The sequence below is a fragment of the Muscardinus avellanarius genome (assembly GCF_963383645.1).
Source record: "Muscardinus avellanarius genome assembly, chromosome: 5".
Lineage (NCBI taxonomy): Eukaryota > Metazoa > Chordata > Mammalia > Rodentia > Gliridae > Muscardinus > Muscardinus avellanarius.
In genome coordinates this window covers 63,349,968-63,374,566 of record NC_137790.1, presented here as the reverse complement: position 1 = coordinate 63,374,566, position 24,599 = coordinate 63,349,968, and the positions used below count along the sequence as shown (strand labels likewise).

The window sequence follows — 24,599 nt, the reverse complement described above, 5'->3', positions numbered from 1 at the left end:
GATCCTCCTGCCTCCGCCTCCCAAGCGCGGGGATTACAAGCATGCGCCACCACGCCCGGCTAGTTGTTGATATAAATTCTAATTACCAAACTGGAAGTTGGAGTAATTAGGGCAGACATGGTAACAGGCACTGAGCACCCCTTCCATCATCAATGCAATGCCCATAGCGTAGAAGAGACCAAAGTGCTTGGGAATCCCATACTCCTGAAAAAGGAGAAAGATGGTCAATGGAAAGACACAGATTAATGATGAACCCATAGAATCTGGCGGCCTGTGCTTCTGGTCTCAAGTAGATAATTATATACAACATATCATCACATGCCCAAGCCAGATATCCTCCCCTCGGCAGGTCCTGCTTGGAACCAGGTCCTTCCCAGAGCCTACCTTTGCTTTGCCCACTCTCTCCTCACCATAGCAAAGATGTCCTTGGCTTCCAGGGCTCTTCGATGGAGAATATCCCGGCGCAGAACTATCAGCAGGAAGAGGAAGCCCAGAAGCACATGGCCCAGGTTACTGAGAATATTGTTGAAGGCACTGTAGAGATGAGTGAAAAACCATGAGTGTGAAGGTGAGGGGAGGATTCAGAGAATGACTGAACGCACAGATGAGGGAGCGATGTTGGAATTCTGTGTTCACCACCGACCTTCCCCTTACAGTCCATGATTGGAAAACCATCAACAAGCTTCCTTCACCTAACTCCTTCATCTTGGGATGATTCCTCAGCTGTGATAACATGTCTCTTTCCTCTCAGGAAGGCCTGCTCAGCGTCCTTCACAGCTGCCCCATCTCTACTTGTCCTGATGGCCAAGGAAAGAGAGCCGCCCCAAAGACAGGCACTTCAGCTACACTGTGAGAGTGAATTCTCATAGGCAGACCCATGTTATGTATCAGTCCTAAGCTCTCTGATTGTGAAGTTCACAGTCAGTGTTGGCCAATCACACCCAGTAGCTTTAGCTTTATTTCAGGAAACCAGCAATGATTCAGCTCCAGAGCAAGAAGCTGGGTTCCCAATTCCCAGGCAAATATCTTCCCATGACGCCAAGTTCTGGCTAGATAGCATTGATGAAGGCTGCAGGCATGAGGTCAAGTCCTGACATCACTAACAGTGACCTTGCCAAGTTTTTACTTATCTAAGCCCAAGCATCTTCATCTAAGAATGGAGGTGATCAGAAGCTCTCTCACGAGGCTGCTGAACAGATTGAATGAAGCAGCAGGCTGCCAGCTCATGCCCGTGAACACATGCCACCACAGCTAGGGACCTGACATTTTTCAAAAACATAACTGCCTGCTTCTCAGTGGGTGGCTCTCAGGAATGTTGCCTGGGGCCCTCACTCAGGAATGAGAAACATACCGGTCTCAACGTTTGGGTTTAATTCCTCTTTATCTTAATGGGGATACTTTTTCCCCAATCATTTTTAGTGCTCTTAAGAACTGAAATCACATTAGACAGAAAAGAATACCTAAAGGCCTCCTGAGCAAGCAGAGGACTGGTCTTACCTCAGGACACCCAAGGGATGAGCACAGAGGAAGTTGTAGTAACAGATGTCCTGGTTGCCAGTGACATTTACCACCTGTAAAATCAAGGGTGAGAAGAGGACATGTGGTTTTTCTCCATCCTTGGAGCCCCACCTGAAGTAAAAAAGAGCAGACAGGGCTCCCAGCGATGCCGTCGGTGGCTTATGGTGTAACCTGTCACCCTTCTCAGCAGGGCTGGGCCACTATGGGCCACTGTTACACATGGTGGCCATCTCTCCTGTAAGTGTTACCATCTTGCTTTGAATGCATACATTCTATGTAGCCCATCAGGTGGCCTCAAGATGGAATTAAACTAAGTGTGGGTTCTTGGCTGCCTTCATAAAAGGACTGTGAAAGAATGCTCACGTTGCAATCTACCTTTCAGTCTGTCTTGCTGCGTCCTATTTTCTAGATTAATGAAGTTAATTAATGAGGGATATGGAGATGCCCCATCCTCTGAGTAGAAATGAAAACCATCCCAGAGCAGGTAGATGTGAGGAGGTATATATTCAGTGTTACACATTTATTGCTGTCTCTATCAAGAACCTGCCCAAACTGCAGCACAGCTGTATCTTCTGCCTGGGGCCTCAAAGTATGCAGAGAATATTTAAATTTCAAACAGTGTCTTTTTTTTTCAAACCTCATAAAATGCTTGCTTTGGTTATGTAACAAGTATGGGATGGACTACATATCATCAGACCATTCGCCCTCAAGCAGGGGTGTACTTTGGAATCAGTGGGGGTTTGAATAGTGATGCTGTCTGGTTCTGTCCTGAGCCCCTGATCTATGTGGTGTGGGGTATAGCCTCGATACTGGGATTTTAAACAGTGCCCCAAGTGATTTCTACACACAGCAAGGTTTGAGAACCACTATGTTAGAAACACCTTCAGCTTCATGCCATTTTAAATGGGCTCTTATGTATCATAAATTCTAGAAAATTTATACTTAAAGTTATGTGAACCCCAAATTAAATTCACACTTAAGTGACCTTAGGTTCTGTGAAGGAGCAGTGGGGATTCTTAGGCTGTTTTAATATTATCTTTGTTTATTTTCTTTAAAAAGTTTTGTTTATGTCTTGCTTTGTTTCAATATTTTGTTAGCTTCATGAAATTGTTTTTAATTTTATGAAAAAATACTTAACTTTAATGAAGAGGCAGGCTAAATTAGACATCAGATTTTTTTAAAATTTGGTTTGGAGCTTTATTTACTTATGCCATGATGACCAGAAAGCTTAGAGTGGTAAGTAACAGATGCAGCTGGTAGATATTATAACCGAATGGGCACAAGGTAATCATTTTAGGTTGGCAGATAAAACAATCTAAGCAGTCCCAGGTTCCTTTGTGATCAAATAGTTGGGAAAGAGATCGAAAGGTCAGTTAAAGTTGAAGCAATGGAGAAGTCCAATTGGAACTCAAATGGGAAATTAATTATTGACAGATCCCAAGTTATACCCTTCTCTGTAGGTCACAGTGAAGGTTTGCCCTGCAGGATGGAAGCTGGGGTTCTGGGACAGCACTTACTGTCTGGTAGGTGATGACCAGCTGGATCACAGGCAGCGCATAAAACACAGCGATGGTGATGATGTTCCTGTGCAGAAAGAAAGAACCAGCGACAGTTATTTCCAAATTAAGAACGAAGTCTTCGCCCAGTATTTTTTTTTTCTTCTTTTGCGGTACTGGAGGTGGAACCCAGGGGCATTCTACCTGAATAGGTCTAGGTGTGTAGCCTAGAGGTAGAAAGCCCCTGGGTTCCATCCTCAGTACCACCAAAACAAAAAAACAAAACAGAACAAAATACAGTAAAGATTAATGATTGACATCCAACAAATATTAGTTTTTTTCTTTCCTCTTTATACAATAATTGGTAAAGCAATATAGAATCTTCTTATGGTTTAACCACATTGTTGATAAGAGTCTATTTTTCTAGGGTGCTGTTAGATTAAAGATGATCAAAATGAAAGTTATTGGGTGAGGACTTACACATGGAGGGAGGAGTTCTTTTAGGTAACTCTTAGTTCCCAAACAATGGTCCCACTATGAAATTCCATGTGGCCCCATTATCCCTGTTTTCCATGTAATGTTTATATCCAAGAAAAAGGGAATTCTTCAGTAGAAGAATGTGAAGAGCTGTTCCACAAGGGTACAACAGTCAGCCTGGGGTTTTCTGAGGGGAGGGAGGAGCCCTTGCAGGATAGCTTAGCATTTGGCTGGTAGGGAGCTGTGTCCATGAATACCATGATGACAGGTCTATCTATCATAAGCTGGTGGCATCATCACCTGTACCCACGCCTCAATAAACAGTAACTCCTTGTGATACAGTGGTTGTGGTTTTTACAAAGAAAGGTTACATTTGCATTGAAGTAGTTTAATTTTATTTAAGGGAACCATGATGCTACTAGTTATCTACTTACCAAAAATAAATCTTATATTTTTTGCTGATAATTCTCCGGTCCTTCCTGGACAGATCTGATAGGTAAAGAAACATCTGGGGTATAAAGGAAGAAAAAGAAGAAAAAGAAAGAAAAAAATGACTTGGATTTTTTGGTATATGATACAAAGGAGAACCTTATAAATTTTAATTTAGTCTCTCACAAGGAATTAAAATTATTCAATAAGACTTTTCTTTCCCCAGAATACTTTAATAAAAACCCTAATGTTTTTCTTAGACTATTTCGAGGAGTGGCCGATATGGTCAATCTATTAGGAATCTTTTAGGCTTCTTATATCTCAAGTGTTGATTCCCCAGCTTTCAGAACTTTATACTTTGTGGCTCTTGAATTTTATAAGGTTGACACTGTGCAATCACCTTCATATATTTTACTGGGTGCAATACAATATACTTAATATACGCCAGAAAGAAATGATCTCGACTGCTGAAGGAAGATATATAGAGAAACTGGGAGCTTTTCCAGGTACACCTCTCCAGCAACTCCTTCCTCCATCTGGTTGAATCCCTTTATCTTTTCCTGTCCACACAAGATCCTGAGAGTGTTTAATGTGGTGTTCTCTTTAATTTCCACTGAATAGAATATTGCCTTTAGTTTGTAGTTTTTGTTTTGTCTAAACAACCCTCTGGGAAATTTGACTTCCCCTGAAGGAAAAAACAAAAAAGGAAACTGAGGTACTGGTGAAATTTGCTGCTGGATTTTCTGCCCTCTCAGAAGTGTGGCCAGGCCAAGGTAGGTACCTTGGTCCGGATGATATTTTTGTCACTCTCAATATCTGGCAGGGTGTCAAAGTCACTCTCGTCCACAGAGCTGTCTGTGTCCGAATGGCATGGTGGTCCACCGTCGGAGGAAGACATCTGCCTTCTGGGACTGGAGCTTGACTCATCTGAAACAGAAAACGCATCTGCCTATAAAAGCCAAGAGCAGCCTACAGAGCCCATACCTCTTCAAAAGCACAGTGCTGATTCATTCTAGAGAATAACCTGTTGGTCAAGATGAACTCCCCACCCACTAGACATACTCTTTTGCTGGCACCTTCCTAATGGACTTTGATTTTCTTTTCTTTTTTTGGGGGGGGTATGGGGATGGAACCCAGGGGCATTTGACCTCCGAGCTACACCCCCTACCCTATTTTTTTTTCTTATTCTTTATTTTGAAACTGGGTCTCACTGAGTTGCAGAGGGCCTCACTAAGTAGCTGAGGCTGTCTGCGAACCGCGATCCTCCAGGTCTCAGCCTCCTGAATGCTGGGATTACAAGCGTGCGCCACCACGCCCGGCTTGATTTTCTTATGCTATTTAACTTTTCTATCTCCAGTGCTGAACACATATTAGAATATAAGGGCATCTGCTCGCTTAGTGAGTTGAGTGCAAAAATAACACTGTGCTTTTATTTTGTGTTTCATATTTTAAAATCTGCACACAAATACAGAAGCGTATGCATGCGTATAGTTATGCTTAGCATCTATCAAATAGATGTGCAAGCTCACGCATACCTGGCAACTATACATTTCTCAGGGATAAAGTATTTATACACAGAAATCCCCCACATGCTGCATCACACCTATGATTACATAACGAGACACTATTCTCAGGAAAAAGGCCTCTTCTGTTCCCATGAATGTTTCTCAGAGCAGATGGAGTTTGAGCAGCTCGAGCACATGAGCCGAGCCTACCTTCCGCTTTATTTCTTCTGTTCAGATGGTTTAAAAAATACTGTTCTTACAGAACTAAAAATAAGTAGCCTGCACAGAGCCCACATGCTCAGCGTTACAGAACAGTAGGGCAGGGACACAGGCTTCCCAGTCCCTCTACAGGTGCATTTGGAGGAGCACCATCCACAGGTCCACAGGCACGTTGGAAGGCGTGGGCTGCTCAGTGTGCTCCTGCCCCAATGAGGCGAGTACAGGAATTCTGTTCCTCTTGGGCTGCACATGCGTACTGGGCTTGCCATGGGAGTGACTGGCTGGCAGTGCTCAGGCTCAGCTGTGAAATTAGCCAAAGTGAAGAACTGTTGGGCTACAACCATGTCCACCTGCAGCACTGCCTCAGTCTTCCAGCTGCCCTTACTCCACTGAACCTGAGGATGAAACAGCTGGTCAGCCAGGCGTGGTGGTGCACGCTTGTAATCCCAGCGCTTGGGAGGCTGAGACAGGAGGATCACACAGGTTCTAAGCCAGGCTTAGCTACTGACTGAGGCTCTCAGAAACTTAGTGAGACCCTCTTTCCAAAAAAAAGTATAAAATAGGTCTGGGAGTATAGCCCAGAGGTAGAAAAGCCCCTGGGTTCCACCCTTCAATACCACAAAAAAAAAAAAAAAAGAAAAAGAAAAAGAAAAAGAAAAGAAAAGAAAAAGAAACAGCTGGTCAACTGAGTTCAGCTTGCTGGAGCTCATCCTTTATGCCCTAGACGGCTGGACAGGACGAAGTCCCTAGCGGGCATTGGGAGTTGATGGCAATCATTGTAGGGAGTTCTGCTCTAGTATGACTAGCAGATCCAAGAAACAGAACAATGGAACCATGGAAGGTTAGAGCAGGAAAGAGTCTTCCATGTTATCCATCCAATTCGTCTTACAAGAAGAGATAATTTTGTAGGATGACTGGCTTGCCCATGATCACAGTTATTAGTGGCCAGAGGGCCCTTTGTATGCTCTTCTCTGGAGAGTCAGGAAGTAGTTCCACCAATGGGCTCATCTTGGTAAGTACCTATTGTCCCGTAATTGCTCCCTTCCGGTGTGCTGGCAGCAATGGGATGCGATACTGTTGTATTTCCAGAGCCTATGGAAAAAGCAAAGAGGCCAGTGCTTTATGTCTGACAGCTACAACAAAGCAATGCAGCTCTAAGTAGCTGGAGTCATGGGTTGCAATCTTTAAAATTTGATTTGCTTTTTACTCTGATTCAGGAGTCACCAAACTGTGGTCCACAGGCCAAATCTAGCCTGCCACCTATTTTTGTATGGCCCTTAAATGAAGAATAGTTTTTACCTTTTAAAATGTTTGGGGAAAATATTCAAATAAGAATTTTTTAATGGCAGATGAAAATGACATAAAATTCAATTTTCAGTATTCAATTCTGAATACTGAATTGAAACACAGCCACTCAAGTTTGGGTGCAAATGTGGCCACCTTTATGCTGCAATGGCACAGTTGAAGAGCTGTAACTTAGACCATATGACTCAGAAAGCCTAACATATTCACTATTTGACCCCTTAGAGAAAAAAATCTGCTTTCTGCCAAACTATCAGAATCACAGGAATAAAAGTTCCTGTGTCTAGAATCACTGTGAGAAAGGTTGCAACTGGATGGAAACTCAGAATTATTATGCCACAGTAGTTCAGAGGTTTGTTTGTTATACCACTTCACAGTACCCACCCTGATTATGGCAGGAAGTCCAGGCAAGGGGGAAGTTACTGGACTCACTGGATCTATAGTAGCCACGGGCGTGAAAAAGGACCACTTCTTTGAGGATGTATAGGAAGTAGAATAGGGATGCTTGTTGCTAACTGGTTGTTGACTGAGAGGAAAATAGACTTTAAGATAATGGTTCTCAAAAATTTCTAGTACAGTATTCCTAGTAGCAGGGAGAGTGAACTCATTGCCTGGGGATCTTAGGGGGTATCTCGAGAGCCATCCCACCAGATGCATCAGAGGAAAATATCTCCCAGACTTATAATGGCTATTAGACAAGATGCTATCCCATTAAGTTTAATGATTCCTGAGAAAGAAGCCAAGCTGAACCAAGGGAGCAGGATCTGCAAAGCTGCAGGTGTGCAGGCAGCTTCTCGCTTAGTGCCACCATCTTTGCAGAAACCACACTCATCTATGGAATTTCATGAGAACACTTCTTCACTGCCTTTGAGCTTTGCTAAGGATCTGGATATTTGATGTACATTCACAAACATATCAAAGTCAATCACTGAGCCAAGCACGCGAAGGAGGGAGGGGGAGGGCCGGGGTGGGAATTGCGTGAGGGCTAATTGGGTGATGGGTGCACGTGCGCCTCTACCATCTCATACTCCATTAAGATGTACGACTATAATGCACCAATAAAAATTTTAAAAAAGGATCTGGATATTTAAACAAAATCATCTTATTGACAGGTGATATGGCTGGTGTCATATGACAGACAACAGTCTGTGAGTTAACTGGTGTCAGTCTCTTCCTCGCTCCCTTTTTCTTTGGGCTGTCAAACCCAGGGCCTCGAACATGCTAGGCAAGCACTCTGCCACTGAGCCCCCAGCCTGCTGGTTGGTCTCTTCTTATACTACTGTAGGAAAATATATTTTCATTAAAGAAACTTAGCTGACGATATTCTTTTTTTGTGTGTGTGGTATTGGGGTTTCTGGGAGCCCTTCTACCTCCAGGCTATACTCCCAGACCTATTTTTTATATTTTTATTTGGAAACAGGGTCTCTTAAGCCAGCGCGGCTGGCTTCGAACCTGCGCGATCCTCCTGTCTCCGCCTCCCAAGCGTGGGGATTACAAGCGTGCGCTACCATGCCCGGCTAGCTGACGGTATTCTAAAATATCCCCACTGTAAATATATTTCAGTATTTTCAGTGAAAATACAGTTTTTATAGCTTACATACATGGTATGGTGCATAACAGAGGTAAAAGAACCCAAAGCCTCAAACGATTCCTAGTTATCACAGCTGACTATCTTCATCCAGTCTTCAAATTTCAGTCCCACTAGTGGGTGTTAAAAACACTTACAGTTTTGCAAACCAACTCTGTAGGCTTTATTATGGGATTAAAATAAACAGCAACAACAACTGTGTGCCCATTCATTTTCTTTACAAAGAAAACTAATCAAATGTGAAGTTCAAAATTGTAGTCAGGTGATGGGAAACAAATCCAGTAGCCCTGAAGACTCCTTTTCCTTTCTTCTTTTGGTGGCTTAGCCAAGAGCTGGCTCAGCTGGACTGCAAGGCTACTGCAGTGTTCTTAGCAGGCAAGGCTGTTTCCAAGGCCCCGAGAAAGCAGTTTCTGCCTCTCAGAATGCATACCCTCTGGCATTGCTACTAAGCTTGATATATTTATTATTTAGGGAAATCAGACCCCTGACCTTCTTTGGGCTAACCTATAACTATGCATCGTGGCATCAGTACCATCTACATTTTTCATCTGCGTTAGAAGTTAGAAGCAAGCACAGTGAATGTGAGATGAAGAAGATACTCTGTACGATTTAACAGTCTCCTTTGACTTTGGACAAATTTGGCCATAGTTATTGCCTAGAGCTTTGCTGCTGCTTCTGTTACTATTGGCTACAACAAGTACCACTGTTATCACCGTGAGCCCTGCTGCTGCTACTCTGTGTGTGTGTGTGTGTGTGTGTGTGTGTGTGTGTTTGAACCCAGGTGCATTCTACCTTCAAGCTATACCTCCAGCCATTTCTTTTATTTTAAAAATTAAAGCAAGGTCTTGTTCAGTTGCTGAGAGTCTACGTTGTTGAAGCTGGTCTCCATCTGCAATCCTCCTATCTCAGCCTCTCAAGTACTGGGATTACAGCTGCGCGCTACCACAGCCGCCAGCCTAATGCTTTTATTGTTATTATTGCTGCCACCGCTGCAGCTATTATTTCTATTGACCGATATTTACTGAACATCAGTCATGTTTACTCTTTTAAGTTTGTCCTAAAGCTTTAGTCTTTTAACTTTTCAACAACCTTAAGGGGTGGGTTCTACTATTAACTTCTCTCTTAAAGACGATAAAATGGAGGCTTTGAGGGGTTAAGTGGTTTGCCCTGCCACTCAGGTAGAAGTAATTCATTGTAATGTTCTCTGTTGAAACCTACCCTCTTTTATTAAAGTTTATTTTTATTGTATATATTTGAGACATATGACATGTTTTGATAGACTAATACAATACCTAGTAAAGTGTTGCTGCAGAGAAGAAAATTGACATATCCATTACCTTCCATAGTTATTTCTTTTAATTTTATTGTAAGAGCACCTAAAACTTACTCTTTTAAAAAATTTCAATATATAGCCGGGTGTGGTGGTGCACGCTTGTAATCCCAGCACTTGGGAGGCTGAGACAGGAGGATCACACAGATTCAAAGCCAGCCTCAGCTAGTGAGGCTCTCAGCAACTTAGTGAGACCCTGTTTCCAAATAAAATATAAAATAGATCTGGAAGTATAGACCAGAGGTAGAAAAGCCCCTGGGTTCCACCCCCAGTTACAACCACAAAAAAAATTCAATATATAGTACAATATTCTTAACTACAGTCCTACTGTATGCTAGATCGCTAGATTCAGCTTATATAACTCAAGTTTGTACCTTTTGGACTACATGTTTTCATTTTATTTTCTTCTTCTTTTTCTTTTTTGGTGGTACTAGGAATTGAACCCAGGGGTGTTCTATCTCTGAGATATACACCTAGCCCTTTTTAATTTGAAACAGTCTCACTAAGTTGTTGAGGCTGACCCTAAACCTGCAATTCTCCCGTCTCAGCCTTTCATGAACTGGAATTACAGGCATGAGCCACTGTGCCCAGCTTGGGAACTACTATTTTATTCACTGATCCTATGTATTCAACATTTTCAGATTTTTACATATAAGTAAAATCACACAGTATTTGTGTGTGTGTGTGTGTGTGTGTGTGTGTGTGTGTGTGTGTGTTTTGTATCATTTAGCTGAATGTCCTCTAGTTTCATCCACGAAGACATGTCATGAATAGTACTTCCTTCTAAAAGGTGTGCATGTATCACAAAACTTACTGTTTTAATTGAAAAAATAGAGGTTTTCTTCAAAATATGAGTAATTAAAAGCAAATATGTTTTTTTTTATTGGTGCCAGAATTTTTTTTTTTTTGTACTAGGGATCAAATTTATGGGCATTCTACCTCTGGGCTACATCTCCGGCACCTTTCGTTTTTTATTTTGAGGCAAGTTCTCACTAAGTTGCTGAGGGTCTCAATGAGTCTGGCCTCAAACCTGTGATCCTCCTGTCTCAGCTTCCCAAGTACTGAAATAATAGGTGCTCACCACCATGCCCAGCCATGAGAATATCTTTCAAAGGGACAAGGAGATTGAGGCTCATTTCCATCTCCACTTTAATAAATTCATATTTTAAACAAGTAAGAACACTTTTTACTGTTTGGAGTGGCTGCCGCTGCTTGCCAATGATTTTCTGTTGGGGTAGGGCTGTGCTGCGCCTTCTGTCTAGTTCATCGTGGGAATTTCATGAAACCCCTGTTATGATATCAGGTCTAAGTGATGTTGTAGTCTTTTACATCAATATTTTTTTTTCTTTTCTCAAGCTTTAGCTCCCTGTTTTAGCCATTAACCTACATCCTTCATTAAAAACGTGGTATTAAAAATTATTAAATGTGCAAATAGAATATAAAGAACATTAATATCATTGAACTCGGAACTGTCAGCCTTACGTGTCGCTGGGATATGGGACAAGTAGAAGCGTGCGAGGAAGATGACTGAATTGGGTTGTGGTGGGAGGTTGAACTGGTTCATGGGAGCCTATGTCTTGCTGTGTGCAATCAGAAGAAAAACAAAACCCAAAACCTAAAATCAAAGCAAGAGAACAAACGAAAATAGCCACTGTTTTGTTAGGTGACAACTGCATTTAAAAAAAAAAGGCCCAGCTGTGCAGGTCCGGGCAGACTTTGATGAACCGCTGACTTCTGCATTCTGCTCGGGCTGATGACTGCGCATGCTCTGGTGTTTGGTGTATCTGCTGGCCCTGTTCACTTTGAGACAACTGCAGCATTGTGGCTTCTGTGATGGATAAGAGCACCAAGATTTTTCAGGTGCAATACAACTGCTTGACATAAATGCTCTAACTTTGCGCAGTTTTTTTTTTTTTTTTTTTTTTGCGGTATTGGGGATTAAACCCAGGGGTATTCTGCCTCTGAGCTAAACCTCCAGCCCTAATTTTTATTCTTTATTTTGAAACAGGGTCTCACTAAATTGTGGAGGGCCACACTAAGTGGCTGAGGCTGGTCGTGAACCTGCAATCCTCAGGTCTGAGCCTCCAAAGAACTGGGATTACAAGTGTGCGCCACCACACCTAGCTCTAATTCTGTGGACTTAATCCATGAGCACTATGAGATCAGCCAACAGAGGGTAATAGAATTCTGTCAATTTTGCTTATGTCTTAAGGCCTTTTTAAGGATGCAGTAATCAAAGCATTTCTTCCCAAACTTCAAGTATGATCTCAGTCACACACACACACACACACACACACACACACACACACACACACACACACACACAATTTTTTTTTGCGGGTCTGCGGATGGAACCCAGAGGCATTTGACCTCCGAGCTACACTTTGTGCCCTATTTTTTATTCTTTAATTTTTTATTTTCTATTTTTTTTGGTGGTACTGGGGTTCCTGGAAACCCTTTTACCTCCGGGCTACACTCCCAGACCCACTTTTTATATATTTTAATTTGGAAACAGGGTCTCTTAAGCCAGTGCGGCTGGCTTCGAACCTGCATGATCCCCAAGTGTGGGGATTACAAGTGTGCACAACCACTCCTGGCTATTCTTTATTTTTGAAACAGGGTCTCACTAAGTTGCAGAGGGCCTCACTAAGTAGCTGAGGCTGTCTGCGAACCACGATCCTCCTGTCTCAGCTTCCCGAATGCTGGGATGACAAGCGTGCGCCACCACGTCCAGCTCCTCATACTTATATTTTTAACTGCATAGTATATAGAAAGTAGACTCACACACAAAAGCAGTTTATAAGACAAATCAAGATGTCCTGGCTGGGAATAGTAGGCATATGATTGTGAATGATCTCATGTTAATGAGGAAATTTGTTTGGGTATGTTTCTCCCTGGGCACAAGCCCCTTGCCATCTGTCTACCTCACTAACAGCAGGATATGCCTGTATGATTGTTTTGTGTCCTAAGTGTCCTATGTGAGCAGAAAAGATTTCCCTTCATGTTGACATGTTTGGTCTTTCAGGGACTTTGTAGTTCATGGCCCCTTCAGCCTGTGAAGACTCAGGAGGTTGGAAGTTGAAGAGGAGTCAGTAATGAGGTGAATTTGCTGCCATGAAAGTTTATTTTCATGCCAGTTGGCCACCTGCCCCAACTGTCCTCATGTTTTTTTAATTTTGTTTGTTTTTTTAAGTTGAGGAAATGAAAAAAATCATTCAACTCTGTAGGAGGATGTAAAAGTAAAATCCCCTTACAGAAAAAAAAAAAAACCAAAACTGGGCAAAAAGGTCAAAGAAATCCAGAAAAAGAATAATACAGGCTGGGCATGGTGGCGCTCGCTTGTAATCCCAGCATTTGGGAGGCTGAGACAGGAGGATCTAGGTTCAAAGACAGCCTCAGATACTTAATGAGGCCCTTTGCAATTCAGTGAGACTGTTTCAAAATAGGGCTTGGAGGTAGAATGTCCCTGGGTTCCATCCCCAGTATTGCTAATAATAATAATAATAATAATAATAATAATAATATAATACAGGGCCAAGGCTAGAATTTGATACTCATTGCTAGAAAGGCTGATGAAGCTCTCTGTTCCTTGAGTTCTCTGAGCCTCTGAACCTAGCACTCTCTAGACCCTGCCCTTTGCTGAGAGGCTGATTCAGGAATGGTTCTATCCAGGGAAGGATTTGGTGGCTGCTGTGTTTTTTGTTTTGTGGTACTGGGATGGAACTCAGAGGCATTCTACCTCCGAGCTACACCCCCAGCCCTATTTTTCATTCTTTATTTTGAAACAGGGTCTCACTAAGTAGTAGCTGAGGCTGGTCACGAACCGTGATCCTACTTATCAGCCTCCCAAATGCTGATATTACAAGTGTGTGCCACCATGCTGCTGTGTGTTGAATATGGCTTGAGTGTATATCCCCCAAGAGTGCATGTGCTGGAAGGTTGGTCCCCAGTGTGATAATGTTGAAAAGTGGTGGAGCCTTTGAAAGGTTAGGGTTAGTGTGATATGATTAGATCTTGGGGCCCCGCCCTTGGAAGTGATTATGTAGTTCTCATGGAATTCTAGTTAGTTCCCAAGAAAGCAAGTTATTATGAAAAAGCAAGCCTGGTTCTTGAATCTCTGTAGCATCCTGTCTTACCATATGACTTCTTTTGCACAGGGCTCTCTTCCCTTTCCACTTCTCTGCCATGTTGTGATGAGCCATGGGGACCTTCACCAGAGGCTGAAATGATAGATCTGCCTGATCTTGCACTTTCAGCCTCTAAAACTGTGAGCAGAAGAAATCTCTTTCCTTTACAAATTATCCAGCCTCAGGTACTTTGTTATAGCAACAGGAAACAAAATAATTCATTAGACACTTGGTGTGTGTGTTTGTGTGTGTGTATATTACTTGCTATCGAACACATGGGTGTTCTGCCACTGAGCTATGCACCCAGTCCTTTTCATTTTTTATTTTGAGGTAGGGTCTCTCTGAGTTGCTAAAACTAGCCTCAATCCTCCTGTCTTAGCCTCCCAAGTACTGAGATTACAGGCACGTGCCACCATGCTTGGCTTGGAACAGCTCTTTACCAGAACTAGTTCTATCTCACTCAAACTCCAGGGTCTTTTCTTCTTCGTCATCTCATGAAGTATGAAAGAAATCCTCTTGTTTTGTAGTATACAACTTAAAACTGTAGGAATTCCCAAGAAAAACCCATGTAGAGTAACCGACAGACTTTCTGAGTGCAGTCTTTCTATCTTATCTAAGACAGAGCTACCCCTTTGGTAACTTAACCTGGCTTCATTTCCTATACCTCAATCAAACCTGTGGCAGAAACATTACACTAAATTACCAATGCCTTGCTCCACAGGGCATTTCCTGCAGCTCTGAGCCCCACTGAACTTCCTGTACCCTTCATTCACAAGGATCTTAGCCAGGGGAGAGAAAGACGGTCCTGTATTCTTGCTCTTCTTCAACGGCCCCTGCCCCATAGCTCCCAGAACTTTTGGTCCATCCTCAATTGCCTGTCTCTCCCTCCTGGCTGGCCTCTCTGTGCTCCATCCAGTCCTCCCTGGTTCTCCCCTTCGGCCGGGCTTATCTTTTTCTGCTGTTTAAACAATGAGGTCTTTACTCATGAGTAGTCATGGGACATTGGAGGTGGTGCCAGCTTTCTCTGAAGCTTCTCTGCATTACAAAGGCTTATTTTCTCCCATTTTAAAGCTCTTCATCGTGAGCTCCCCTGTTCCCTAATTACATTGGCATTTCACCCAAATATGCTCACCTGTGCCAGGCAGCAGATGTATTTAAGTCAGGGATCCTCAAACAGGGAGAATAAGGGGCCATTCTGGCCCAAGAGGACATTAGGCAGTGTCTGGAGACATTCTCAGTGGTCATGAGGAGGAAGTGGACTGCTGGGATCTAGTGGGGACAGGTTAAAGTTCTATTGAACATCTGGTGATGCACAGGACAGCTCCCAATGATAGTTACCTGGCTCTTCATGATGTTGACTTTGAGAGACTCTTAAAGAAAGACTCTTAAAGAGAGTCTTAAAGAAAGAGGGCCTCTCCCTAATCCTAAGAGTGGGTTTGTGTGTATTATGATCATATATAGAATGTCCCTTGAAGAGCTCAGGGTTCATTAGGGTTGTAGTCTCATCAGTACAGTGGGTTTATCTGGGTGGTGACATAGGCTGGTGGGGTGTCTGGAGAGTGTGTGTTCCTGGGGGTGTGGTCTTAGGGACTGTGCTTGCACCTTTGAATCCCCTTGCTTGCTTGCTTCCTCTTGCTCCCAGCCTCCATGATGGAAGTAGAACCCCCCCCCTCTCTCTCTCCCTCTCCCTCTCCCTCTCCCTCTCTCACTCTGTTTCCCCTGCCATGCCCTGATATCTGTAGGCCCTGGGCCTCACATGGACTGAATCCAAAATCTCCAAGAAATCGTGAGCAAATAAATCTTCCTTCCTCTAAGTTGTGTGGTCAGTTGTTTTGGATTATATCAGGTGAGAATGTTGACTGAGATGATGTGATGTATAGGTAGACCTATTCCTTGTAATGACTGATTTAACAATAAGAATACCATCTACTCTAGGTCAGTGGTGCATGAGAAGAAGTTTCTGGGGAGGGACTTCTGAAAAATTCCTTCTCTCTTTCATTGGCAGGTAGGGGTATAAGCCCAGACCCATCTCTCCACTGGCCCTGGGAGTAAGACAGAGCTGAGGAAATGACAGGGAAGTGGACCAGAGCCCTGGACTCTACTGATCCTGAAGTACACAGCTCTGCTCACCTTTCAGGTATAGGAAGTAACCTTTATTGCTTGTGTCTTTGAAGTATATTTTGATGTGGTTGTAGTTTTTGTTACAGCCACATACATCTTTTTTTTTTTTTTTTTTTTGTACTAGGGACTGAGCCCAGGGAGAGTCTACTTCTGAGCTACACACCCAGCCCTTTATTTTTTATTTTTTTGCAGGACTGGGGATTGAACCCAAGGGCATTCTATCTCCGAGATACACCCCTGGTTCTATTTTTTTTTTTTATTCTTTATTTTGAAACAGGGTCTCACTAAGTTTCAGAGGACCTCACTAAGTAGCTGAGGCTGGCAGCAAACCTGCGATTCTCCTGTCTCAGCCTCCCAAGAACTGGGATTATAAGTGTGTGCCACCACGCCCAGCTCACCCTTTTTATTTTATTTTATTTTTTATTTTGAAACAGAGTCTCACTATGTCGCTTGAGAGACTTGCTAAATTGCTGAGGCTGAACTTGAACCTGTGATCCTCCTGTCTTAGTCTCCCAAGTACTGGAATTACAGTTGTATACCACCATGCCTGGCTTGCTTACGATATATCTTTATTCTTTTTGGTCACTCATTTTTTTTCTGCTTGTCATCTGAAGGGTATCTATGGCTCTTAGTTAATTGTCAGAGCCTTGTTGACCCTGGACAATGATATGGCTTGGGTCTTAGTTCGATCCATTTATACTTTGATGCTCCAGAAACTCTTCTGAACGTGGAATTCCTTTATTATTGCAATAAAAATGACAGCACTCGTACAATAAATAACATCTCATCTTCAATAAAATCTAGCCCCTTCAGCTTTAGGCCTAAGTTGAACTAGGCCTAAAATAATATAAAAACCTGGGAAGCATTGTAGGAGAAAAGATGAGACCTGGTGAGAAGACAAATTCATTGAAACACAGTGTCAATAAAAAGGAGAATAGTACTGGGCATCTTAAAGCTTCACTAACAGGTGTTCTTTTTCAGTCATTCACATAGGCAGTTGTTTATTAAATCAAAGTGCTTGGGTGGCTGGAAAAATAGACATGCTGACTTTGGGGAAGACAAATGTAATAACTGGCGTGCCTTCCAGCAGAGAGAGAACAGGTCCTGCTGGGTGGGGGCAGGGGCAGGTCAGTGTCTTTCTAAGATTCTGTGGACTCAGTGAGGGGAGAAAATACAGAAGGAAACATCTGCTACATGTGACTTAAAAATCAAGTACACATATATACTCTTTTCTAGGACATAATTTCTCATATCTATCTTATCCCAAAGCTGATTTGGGAACAATAAAAATAATTCTTTGTGTCAACTCTAATACAGAGTTTTGTGGTGGTACTGGGGTTCCTGGAAACCCTTCTGCCTCCAGGCTACACTCCCAGACCATCTCTTTAAAATTCTTACTCTATGCCAAGTAGTTTAGGTACACTAAGTGACTACTGCCAACTGAGGCTTTTAAAAAATGGGCACTTTTGCCGGGCGTGGTGGCGCACGCTTGTAATTTTAGCATTTGGGAGGCTGAGACAGGAGGATCATGGTTCCCGGACAGCCTCAGTTAGTAAGTGAGGCCCTTTGCAACTCAGTGAGACCCTTTTTTCAAAATAAAGTATAAAAAATAGGGCTGGGGGTGTTGCTTGGAGGTAGAATGCCCCTGGGTTCCACCCCCAGTACTGAAAAAAAAAAAATCACTTTTAAGCCTGGTGTGATGGTGCATGCTTGGAATCCCAGTACTTGGGAAACTGAGACAGGAGGATTGCAGGTTTGAGGCCAGCCTCAGCAATCTAGAGACTCTGTTTTAAAATGAAAAGCAAAGCTGGGTGTGGTGGCTCACGCTTGTAATCCCCGCGCTTGGGAGGCAGAGACAGGAGGATCACGCAGGTTCGAAGCCAGCCATGCTGGCTTAGGAGACCCTGTTTCCAAATAAAAAATATAAAAAGTAGGTCTGGGAGTGTAGCCTGGAAATAGAAAGGTTTCCAGGAACCCCAGTACCACAAAAATAAAATAAAATGAAAAGCAAAAATGGCTGAGAGTGTAGCTCAGAGATAAAATGCTACTGAGTTCCACCCAAGGACCTAATACCCCCTCCACACCACTTTTAAAACTTTATGTTCTTTTTTTTTTTGTGGTGGTACTGGGGTTCCTGGAAACCCTCCTACCTCCGGGCTATACTCCCAGATCTATTTTATGTTTTTATTTGGAAACAGGGTCTCTTAAGCCAGCACGACTGGCTTCAAACCTGAGCGATCCTCCTTTCTCTGCCTCCCAAGCGCGGGGATTACAAGCGTGCGCCACCACGCCTGGCTTATGTTTTCTTAAATGATCAAGTAATTTGATTCTTTTGTTCAAATTCTTAGATTGGAGGAAAGAACAGATTATAATGGTTTGATATTTAGTCACTCTGGATTCCCTGAAATTATTACACTCTATTTTTCTTGACTAGTTTCAAACACTTTAATTTTTCAGATACTTATACAAACAAACAAACAAACACAGCTTCTATTTCAATTTGGGAAAAGTAAAATCTGTATTAGTGTTGACACAATGAATTCTTTTTATTGTTCCCAAATCAGCTTTGGGATAAGATAGGTATGAGAAATATTATATATATATTTAGTGTGTGCATGTGTGTGTTACTGAGAATTAAACCTAAGGCCATCCTACCTCTGAGATACACTCCTAGCCCTTTTTATTTTTTATTTTGAAACAGGGTCTCACTAAGTTACAGAGCCTTGTTTGCTAAGTTGCAGAGGCTGACTGTGAACAAGTTGCCATTCTCCTGCCTCAACCTCCCAAATATTGAGATTAATAGCCTGCACCACCACACCCAGGGAAGATGAAACCTTTTTAAAAAGATGAATGGCTCACAAGTGGGCTGTGGCTGATTACAAGAGACACTCCAAGTAACAGTTCTATGTGTGCTCCATATCTCAATAATTATCAACTATAAAATTGATTCTTACTAGTTCTGTTACTGTGGAAAGACTACAGATGAGTCTGCTCTGTGAGAAAGGAATCAAAGGGGGGTTTACAAGTGCAAAAGACAGAGAGGCAGAAGAAGCTTCAAAAGGGATGTTGCCACACCACTCTTCAGCAGCATTCTGAATTAAAACCAAGAATTTTTCTTACCATCATTGGAACCAAAGCTTCCATCCATGGATTTTCTCTGAAACCTGCAAATAAGCACATATACATGCTCCTAAGACAGAAGTAAGAACCTCAGCTTTTTTTTTTTTTTGGAACTGAGGATTGAACCCCGGGGACCTTTTACCTCCAAAATACACTGTCGTTCCCCCTTTATTATTATTATCTTTTTGTTTTGAAACAGGGTCTTGCTAGGTTGCTGGTAGTCTCACTAAATTGCTGAAGATGGCCTTGAACCTGGGACCAGTCTCCCTGAGATTACAGACATGAGCGCAATGTCATTCTTTTTTCATGAGGATATCTAGTTGTCCTAGCACCATTTGTTGAAAAGACTGTCCTTTGTCTATTGAATTGTCTTGACATCCTTGTCCACAAATTTAAGAGTTTATTTCTGAACTCAATTTCTATTTCTGTTTCTTTGGACTGCATATCTTTATGTCAGTCCCAGTGTTGGATACTATAGTTTTGTAATACATTTTGATATCAGGAAATGTGAGTTCTCCAAATTTGTGCTTTTTATTCCCCTAGGTTATTTTGTATTTTCAGAGTTCCTTGCATATTCCTATGAATTTTAGGATTAATTTGTCATTTTTATAAAAAAGACAGCTGGGACTCTGAAAAAGATTGTGTTGAATCTCTAGACCAGACTAGTTTGGGGAATATTGCCATGTGTATTCTTTTTATTTCTTTCTTTCTCTTTTTCTTTCTTTTCTTTTTCTCTTTTTCTCTCTCTTTCTCTTTCTTTCTTTCTTTCTTTCTTTCTTTCTTTCTTTCTTTCTTTCCTTCTTTCCTTCTTTCCTTCTTTCTTTCTTTTTGACCTTCTTGCTTTCCTATCAAAAGGGCCCTTGTGATTACATTGGTCCCACAAGGTAACCCAGAGCAGTCTCCACAGTTTATTACATCTGTTTTCATTCTTTGGTAAATGATCTTATTTACTTCTGGATGAAAACCCTAGAAATTGCACACCCTGATCTCGGTTTCTTGGTGGAAGGACTTCTCTTCAAACCTCTTTTGCTCCTAGACACACCAAACTCATCCCTGCCTCCGGGTCTTTGCTCTTGTTCTCTGCCCGACTCACTCTCTCTCCAGATCCTTACATGGGTGTCTTCTTCTTGCCATTCAGGTTCTGAGAGGCCTTCTCTGCTGACCAAATCATATCTAAAGTGGTATCCCAATCCAATCATTCTCCACCACACCACTGCATTTCTTCTCCCCAAGTCACCAGTGGAATTATCTTATTTATTGTCTACTTGCTTGTATGTGTCTTCCCTCGTTAATGGAGCCGCAGTAGGGCTGGGGTCTAGACTCTTTTTCACCCCTGTTCTCTCTAACCTTTAGGACAGGGCTTCCTACATAAGAGATGCTCACCAAACATTTGTTGAATGAACAAAGTGCATCTTTAAGGAGATCAGTTGCGATTCTGAATGTTCCAGCTGGTAAAGGGGCTGGTGGTGAAGTTCCTTCTCAATAACTTCAGTGATATTGGCCAGCAAGCGATTATGTGAACTCCTAGAACACGATACATTTGGGTTCTGTGTTTGTACTAATGGACTCTCCCCACATTTCCACTGGCTTTTGGAACTGATAAAAGTTTTCATTAGAGGAGCTCAATGATTTACTAAGCTAGAGAGAGGCAGGCAGTACTCGGTGAGTAAATTTTAAAAATAGCAAATGAGAGCTGGGCATGGTGGTGCATGGCTATAATCCAGTACTTGGGAGGCTGAGATGGGAAAATCACAGCTCGTGATTTTCTTAGCAACTTAGCAAGTCTCTCAGCAACTTAGTTAGACCCTATTTAAAAAAAGAAAAGAGCCGGGCGTGGTGGCGCACGCTTGTAATCCCCGCGCTTGGGAGGCGGAGACAGGAGGATCGCGTAGGTTTGAAGCCAGCCGCGCGCGCTGGCTTAGGAGACCCTGTTTCCAAATAAAAACGTATAAAAAAAATAGGTCTGGGAGTGTAGCCCGGAGGTAGAAGGGCTTTCAGGAACCTCAGTACCACCAAAAAAGGAAAAAAAAAACAAAAAAAAAAGAAAGAAAGAAAGAAAGAAAGAAAAAGAAAAGATAGGACTGGAGGTGTAGCTCAAAGGGAGAATGCCCCTGGAGTTCAATCCTGAGTACCACCAAAATAAAATTAAACAAAATGAAAGAAAAAGAAGAAGGAGGTGACAGTGAGAACCGGTCTAGTTAATTTTTGTTCTTTTGTTTTCTCGATACTGGGGAATTCATCCAGGGGGCATTTTACCTCTCACCTCTTATACCCCTGCCCTATTTTTTATACTTTATTTTGAAACAAGGTCTTACCAAGTAGCTGAGGCTGGCAGAGAACCTGTGATCCTCCTATCTCAGCCTCCCAAGTTCTGGGATTACAAGTACGCACCATTACACCTGGCAAGAACTGGTCTAGTTTGATGGCTAAGTGGCTGTATCTTGTCAATCAAAAGGTAGATCTACATCTTCATCTCTGGACTTGGGATGAAGTCATCTCATGACTGATTTTCCTTCCAGTAGCATAAGGCGGAAGTACTTTTGAACCTACATCTTAAGGAGGCCTTGCACCCTTCTGCTACCTTTCTTTGCTATCTCTCTAATCCCAGGCTGGCCTGCTGGAGGACAAGAGACCAAGGCAGCAGAGGACAGTCTAGAAGAGCCAGCGCCTAGCGGACCTCAGTCTACAACCATGTCCTGCTAAGATGTCTGAGTCCAGGCCAGGTCAGCAGAACTATCCAACTGACTTTAAGTTTGTGAACAAACTCAACTCGTCTTTGCTGTACGCCCTGAGTTCTTGTGCTTGTTTTCTCAAACAGCACTATTGTGGCAATGGGTAACTCATAAAAGAATTGAGGGGAAGGAGGAGGACTCAGAATTGGGCAGTTTGGATTCACTGTGGTGCAGGGTGGTTGAGTAGAATAAATGAGAAGACTCATGCACTGCATGGCCCCAGGCTTACACAGTCACTGCAGGAGCTCACTGTGGAGTGGATAGGGGCTGAAGGATGGGAAAGACATGGTGTTTAAATACCAACCTGGCATGAAGACATTTTGGACTCCTATCTCCCTGAGGCAGGGCTTTGTCTGTCTGTCTGTCTGTCTGTCTGTTTCTCTCTCTCTCTCTCTCTTTTTGTGGCATTGGGGATTGAACTCAGGGGCATTCTGCCTTCGAGCTACATCCCCAGCCCTTTTTATTTTTGAAACAGGGTCTTGCTAAGTTGTTGGGAGTCTCACTACATTGCTGAGGCTGTCCTGGAGCCTGCCGTCCTCCTGTCTCAGTCTCCCAAGTACTGGGATTACAGGTGCGCTCCACCACACCTGGCAAGGCTATGCTACTTATCAGTGTTTCTAGGCTTATTGTTAGCTTTTTACCCCATTTCCTTTCATTGTTCTTCCTGTCTTTCTTCACATATGTATCATGTGTATGTATCTACATGTATCCATCATCAAATTTTTTCTGTAACATTTCATATTAAGTTGTATATGTCATAGACTTTTATTGCTAAATATTACCAAAAAGTGAAGATATTCTCTTATGTAACCACATTATAACTATTAAATCAAATTCAGAAAGTTTAGCATTTATTTGAGTTTGTTTGTTTATTTTTGGCAGTACTGGGGATTGAACCCAGGGGCATCTACCTCTGAACTACACCCCCAGCTCTATTCTATTTTGAAACAGTGTCTTGCTAAGTTGCTGTCACTGGCCTTGAACTTCTGTCTTAGCCTCCCAGGTACTGGGATTACCACGCCCTGCGTGTTACTCTTATCTACACTCTGTTTTCTAGTTTTGTCAACTGGTCCAACAATGTCTTTTGTGGCATGTTTTTCTTCTAGTGCAAGATCCAGTCTGAGATCGGTATTGTCTTTAGTTGTTTTATCTCTTTAGTTATCTTTAATATGGAACACCTCCCATTTACTTTCTTTGTCTTTTATATACATTTGCGTCTAGTTTTTCCACCTGATTAGATTCAAAACACGTATTCCTAGAACACAGCACTGCACGTGTGATGTGTTTTCCTCGGGTGTGGCATCTGGAGGTACACCATGTCCGCCTTCCCCTTGGCAGTGTTGGCTTTGATCACCCAGCCAGTGTTTATCCTTCGTATGTTTATTATTTCTCCTTCACAACGACTAAGCAAGTGTGAGGATGGACTTTATGGCCACAAAAGCATCTTGATCCTTATCCAATTTTCCCTCTAGATTTAGCATCCATTGGTGATTCTTAATCTGATCTAATCTTTACCACAATATTTCCAAAACGATGATTTTTCCAAGTTCAGCACTCTCTCTAGGTTTACATCCTTGGTTCTCTGCTGTAGGCAAGAGTCCTCCCTTTTACCGTGAATGGTCTCCAGTGGGTGCCTGTCTTAATGAAGTTGTTGAATTTCTGGGTAAATATCTCTAGGTGTTAGGGTTCTTTTCCCTTTCTTTATGAATATGGATTTCTGTTGTTCCCAGTTGTTTATAATTCATTATTTTCAATTATTTTGGTATCAAACTCTCCTAGACTTGCCTAGTAGTGGCCCTGGTTTTTTGTTTGTCTATTTGTTGTTTGATTTTATTGGTACTAGGGACTGAACTAAGGGGCATTCTACCTCTGAACTTCATCCCCAGAAATTTTTTTTTTTTTAAATAGGGTCTTGCTAAATTGTGGAGGGTCTCACTAAGTTGATGAGACTGGCCTTGAACCTGTGATCCTCCTGTCACAGCCTCCCCAAAACTGAGATTACTGGTATAGGCTACAGGAATTTTTGAAGGCAGTATCTCAACTCAAAGCTTCCTACAAGTCACAGAAGGGACTTATTTAAGCTGGGCGTGGTGGCGCACCCTTGTAATCCCAGCATTCGGGAGGCTGAGACTGGAGGATCGCGGTGCGGTTGGTGGACAGCTTCAGCTACTTAGTGAGGCCCTCTGCAACTCTGTGAGACCCGGTTTCAAAATAAAGAATAAAAAATAGGGCAGGGGGTGTAGCTCGGAGGTCGAATACCCCTGGGTTCCATCCCCAGACCCGAAAAAAAAAAAAAAAAAAAGAAGAGACTTGTTGAAACTAGAGCTAGGCCCGCGTCACTGAGTTGACAGAGATCTTAATATGGAAAGGTTGTTCATCTTGCCCAATAGTCCCCAGATTCTATGCCCTTTGTTTTCTTTACACATTCAAGAGGAGGAAGAACATTTGTTTATTGTCAGCCTCTGCCTTTCTCTTGTAGTTGTTTTGCAGAGAGCACAACAAAGAATGGAATTCTCAAGGCTCAGCCCTGCTGAGAGGAAAGGAGAAATTTGCTTTTTTAATTTTTTTATTAGGGGCCCAAAGTCTTGGGAAGGGAATCTCCTTGGTCAAATTACAGTACAATTACCTAGTTTGT

General features: G+C 42.5%; 1 protein-coding gene across 6 annotated transcripts in view; it reads right to left on the bottom strand.

Moving 5' to 3' along the window:
• The window catches only part of SIDT1 (SID1 transmembrane family member 1), a gene marked incomplete at both ends in the record, with an annotated part of 113,001 nt that overhangs the window by 16,480 nt on the left and 71,922 nt on the right, over positions 1 to 24,599 (bottom strand). For all 6 annotated transcript variants that reach the window (XM_080696713.1, XM_080696712.1, XM_080696714.1 and 3 more), the window contains 8 exons: positions 87 to 204; positions 411 to 534; positions 1,498 to 1,571; positions 3,036 to 3,102; positions 3,926 to 3,999; positions 4,702 to 4,847; positions 6,665 to 6,736; positions 19,233 to 19,276. In XM_080696713.1, the coding sequence (XP_080552839.1) occupies positions 87 to 204; positions 411 to 534; positions 1,498 to 1,571; positions 3,036 to 3,102; positions 3,926 to 3,999; positions 4,702 to 4,847; positions 6,665 to 6,736; positions 19,233 to 19,276 (719 nt within the window). The remainder of the gene's footprint in view (positions 1 to 86; positions 205 to 410; positions 535 to 1,497; positions 1,572 to 3,035; positions 3,103 to 3,925; positions 4,000 to 4,701; positions 4,848 to 6,664; positions 6,737 to 19,232; positions 19,277 to 24,599) is intronic.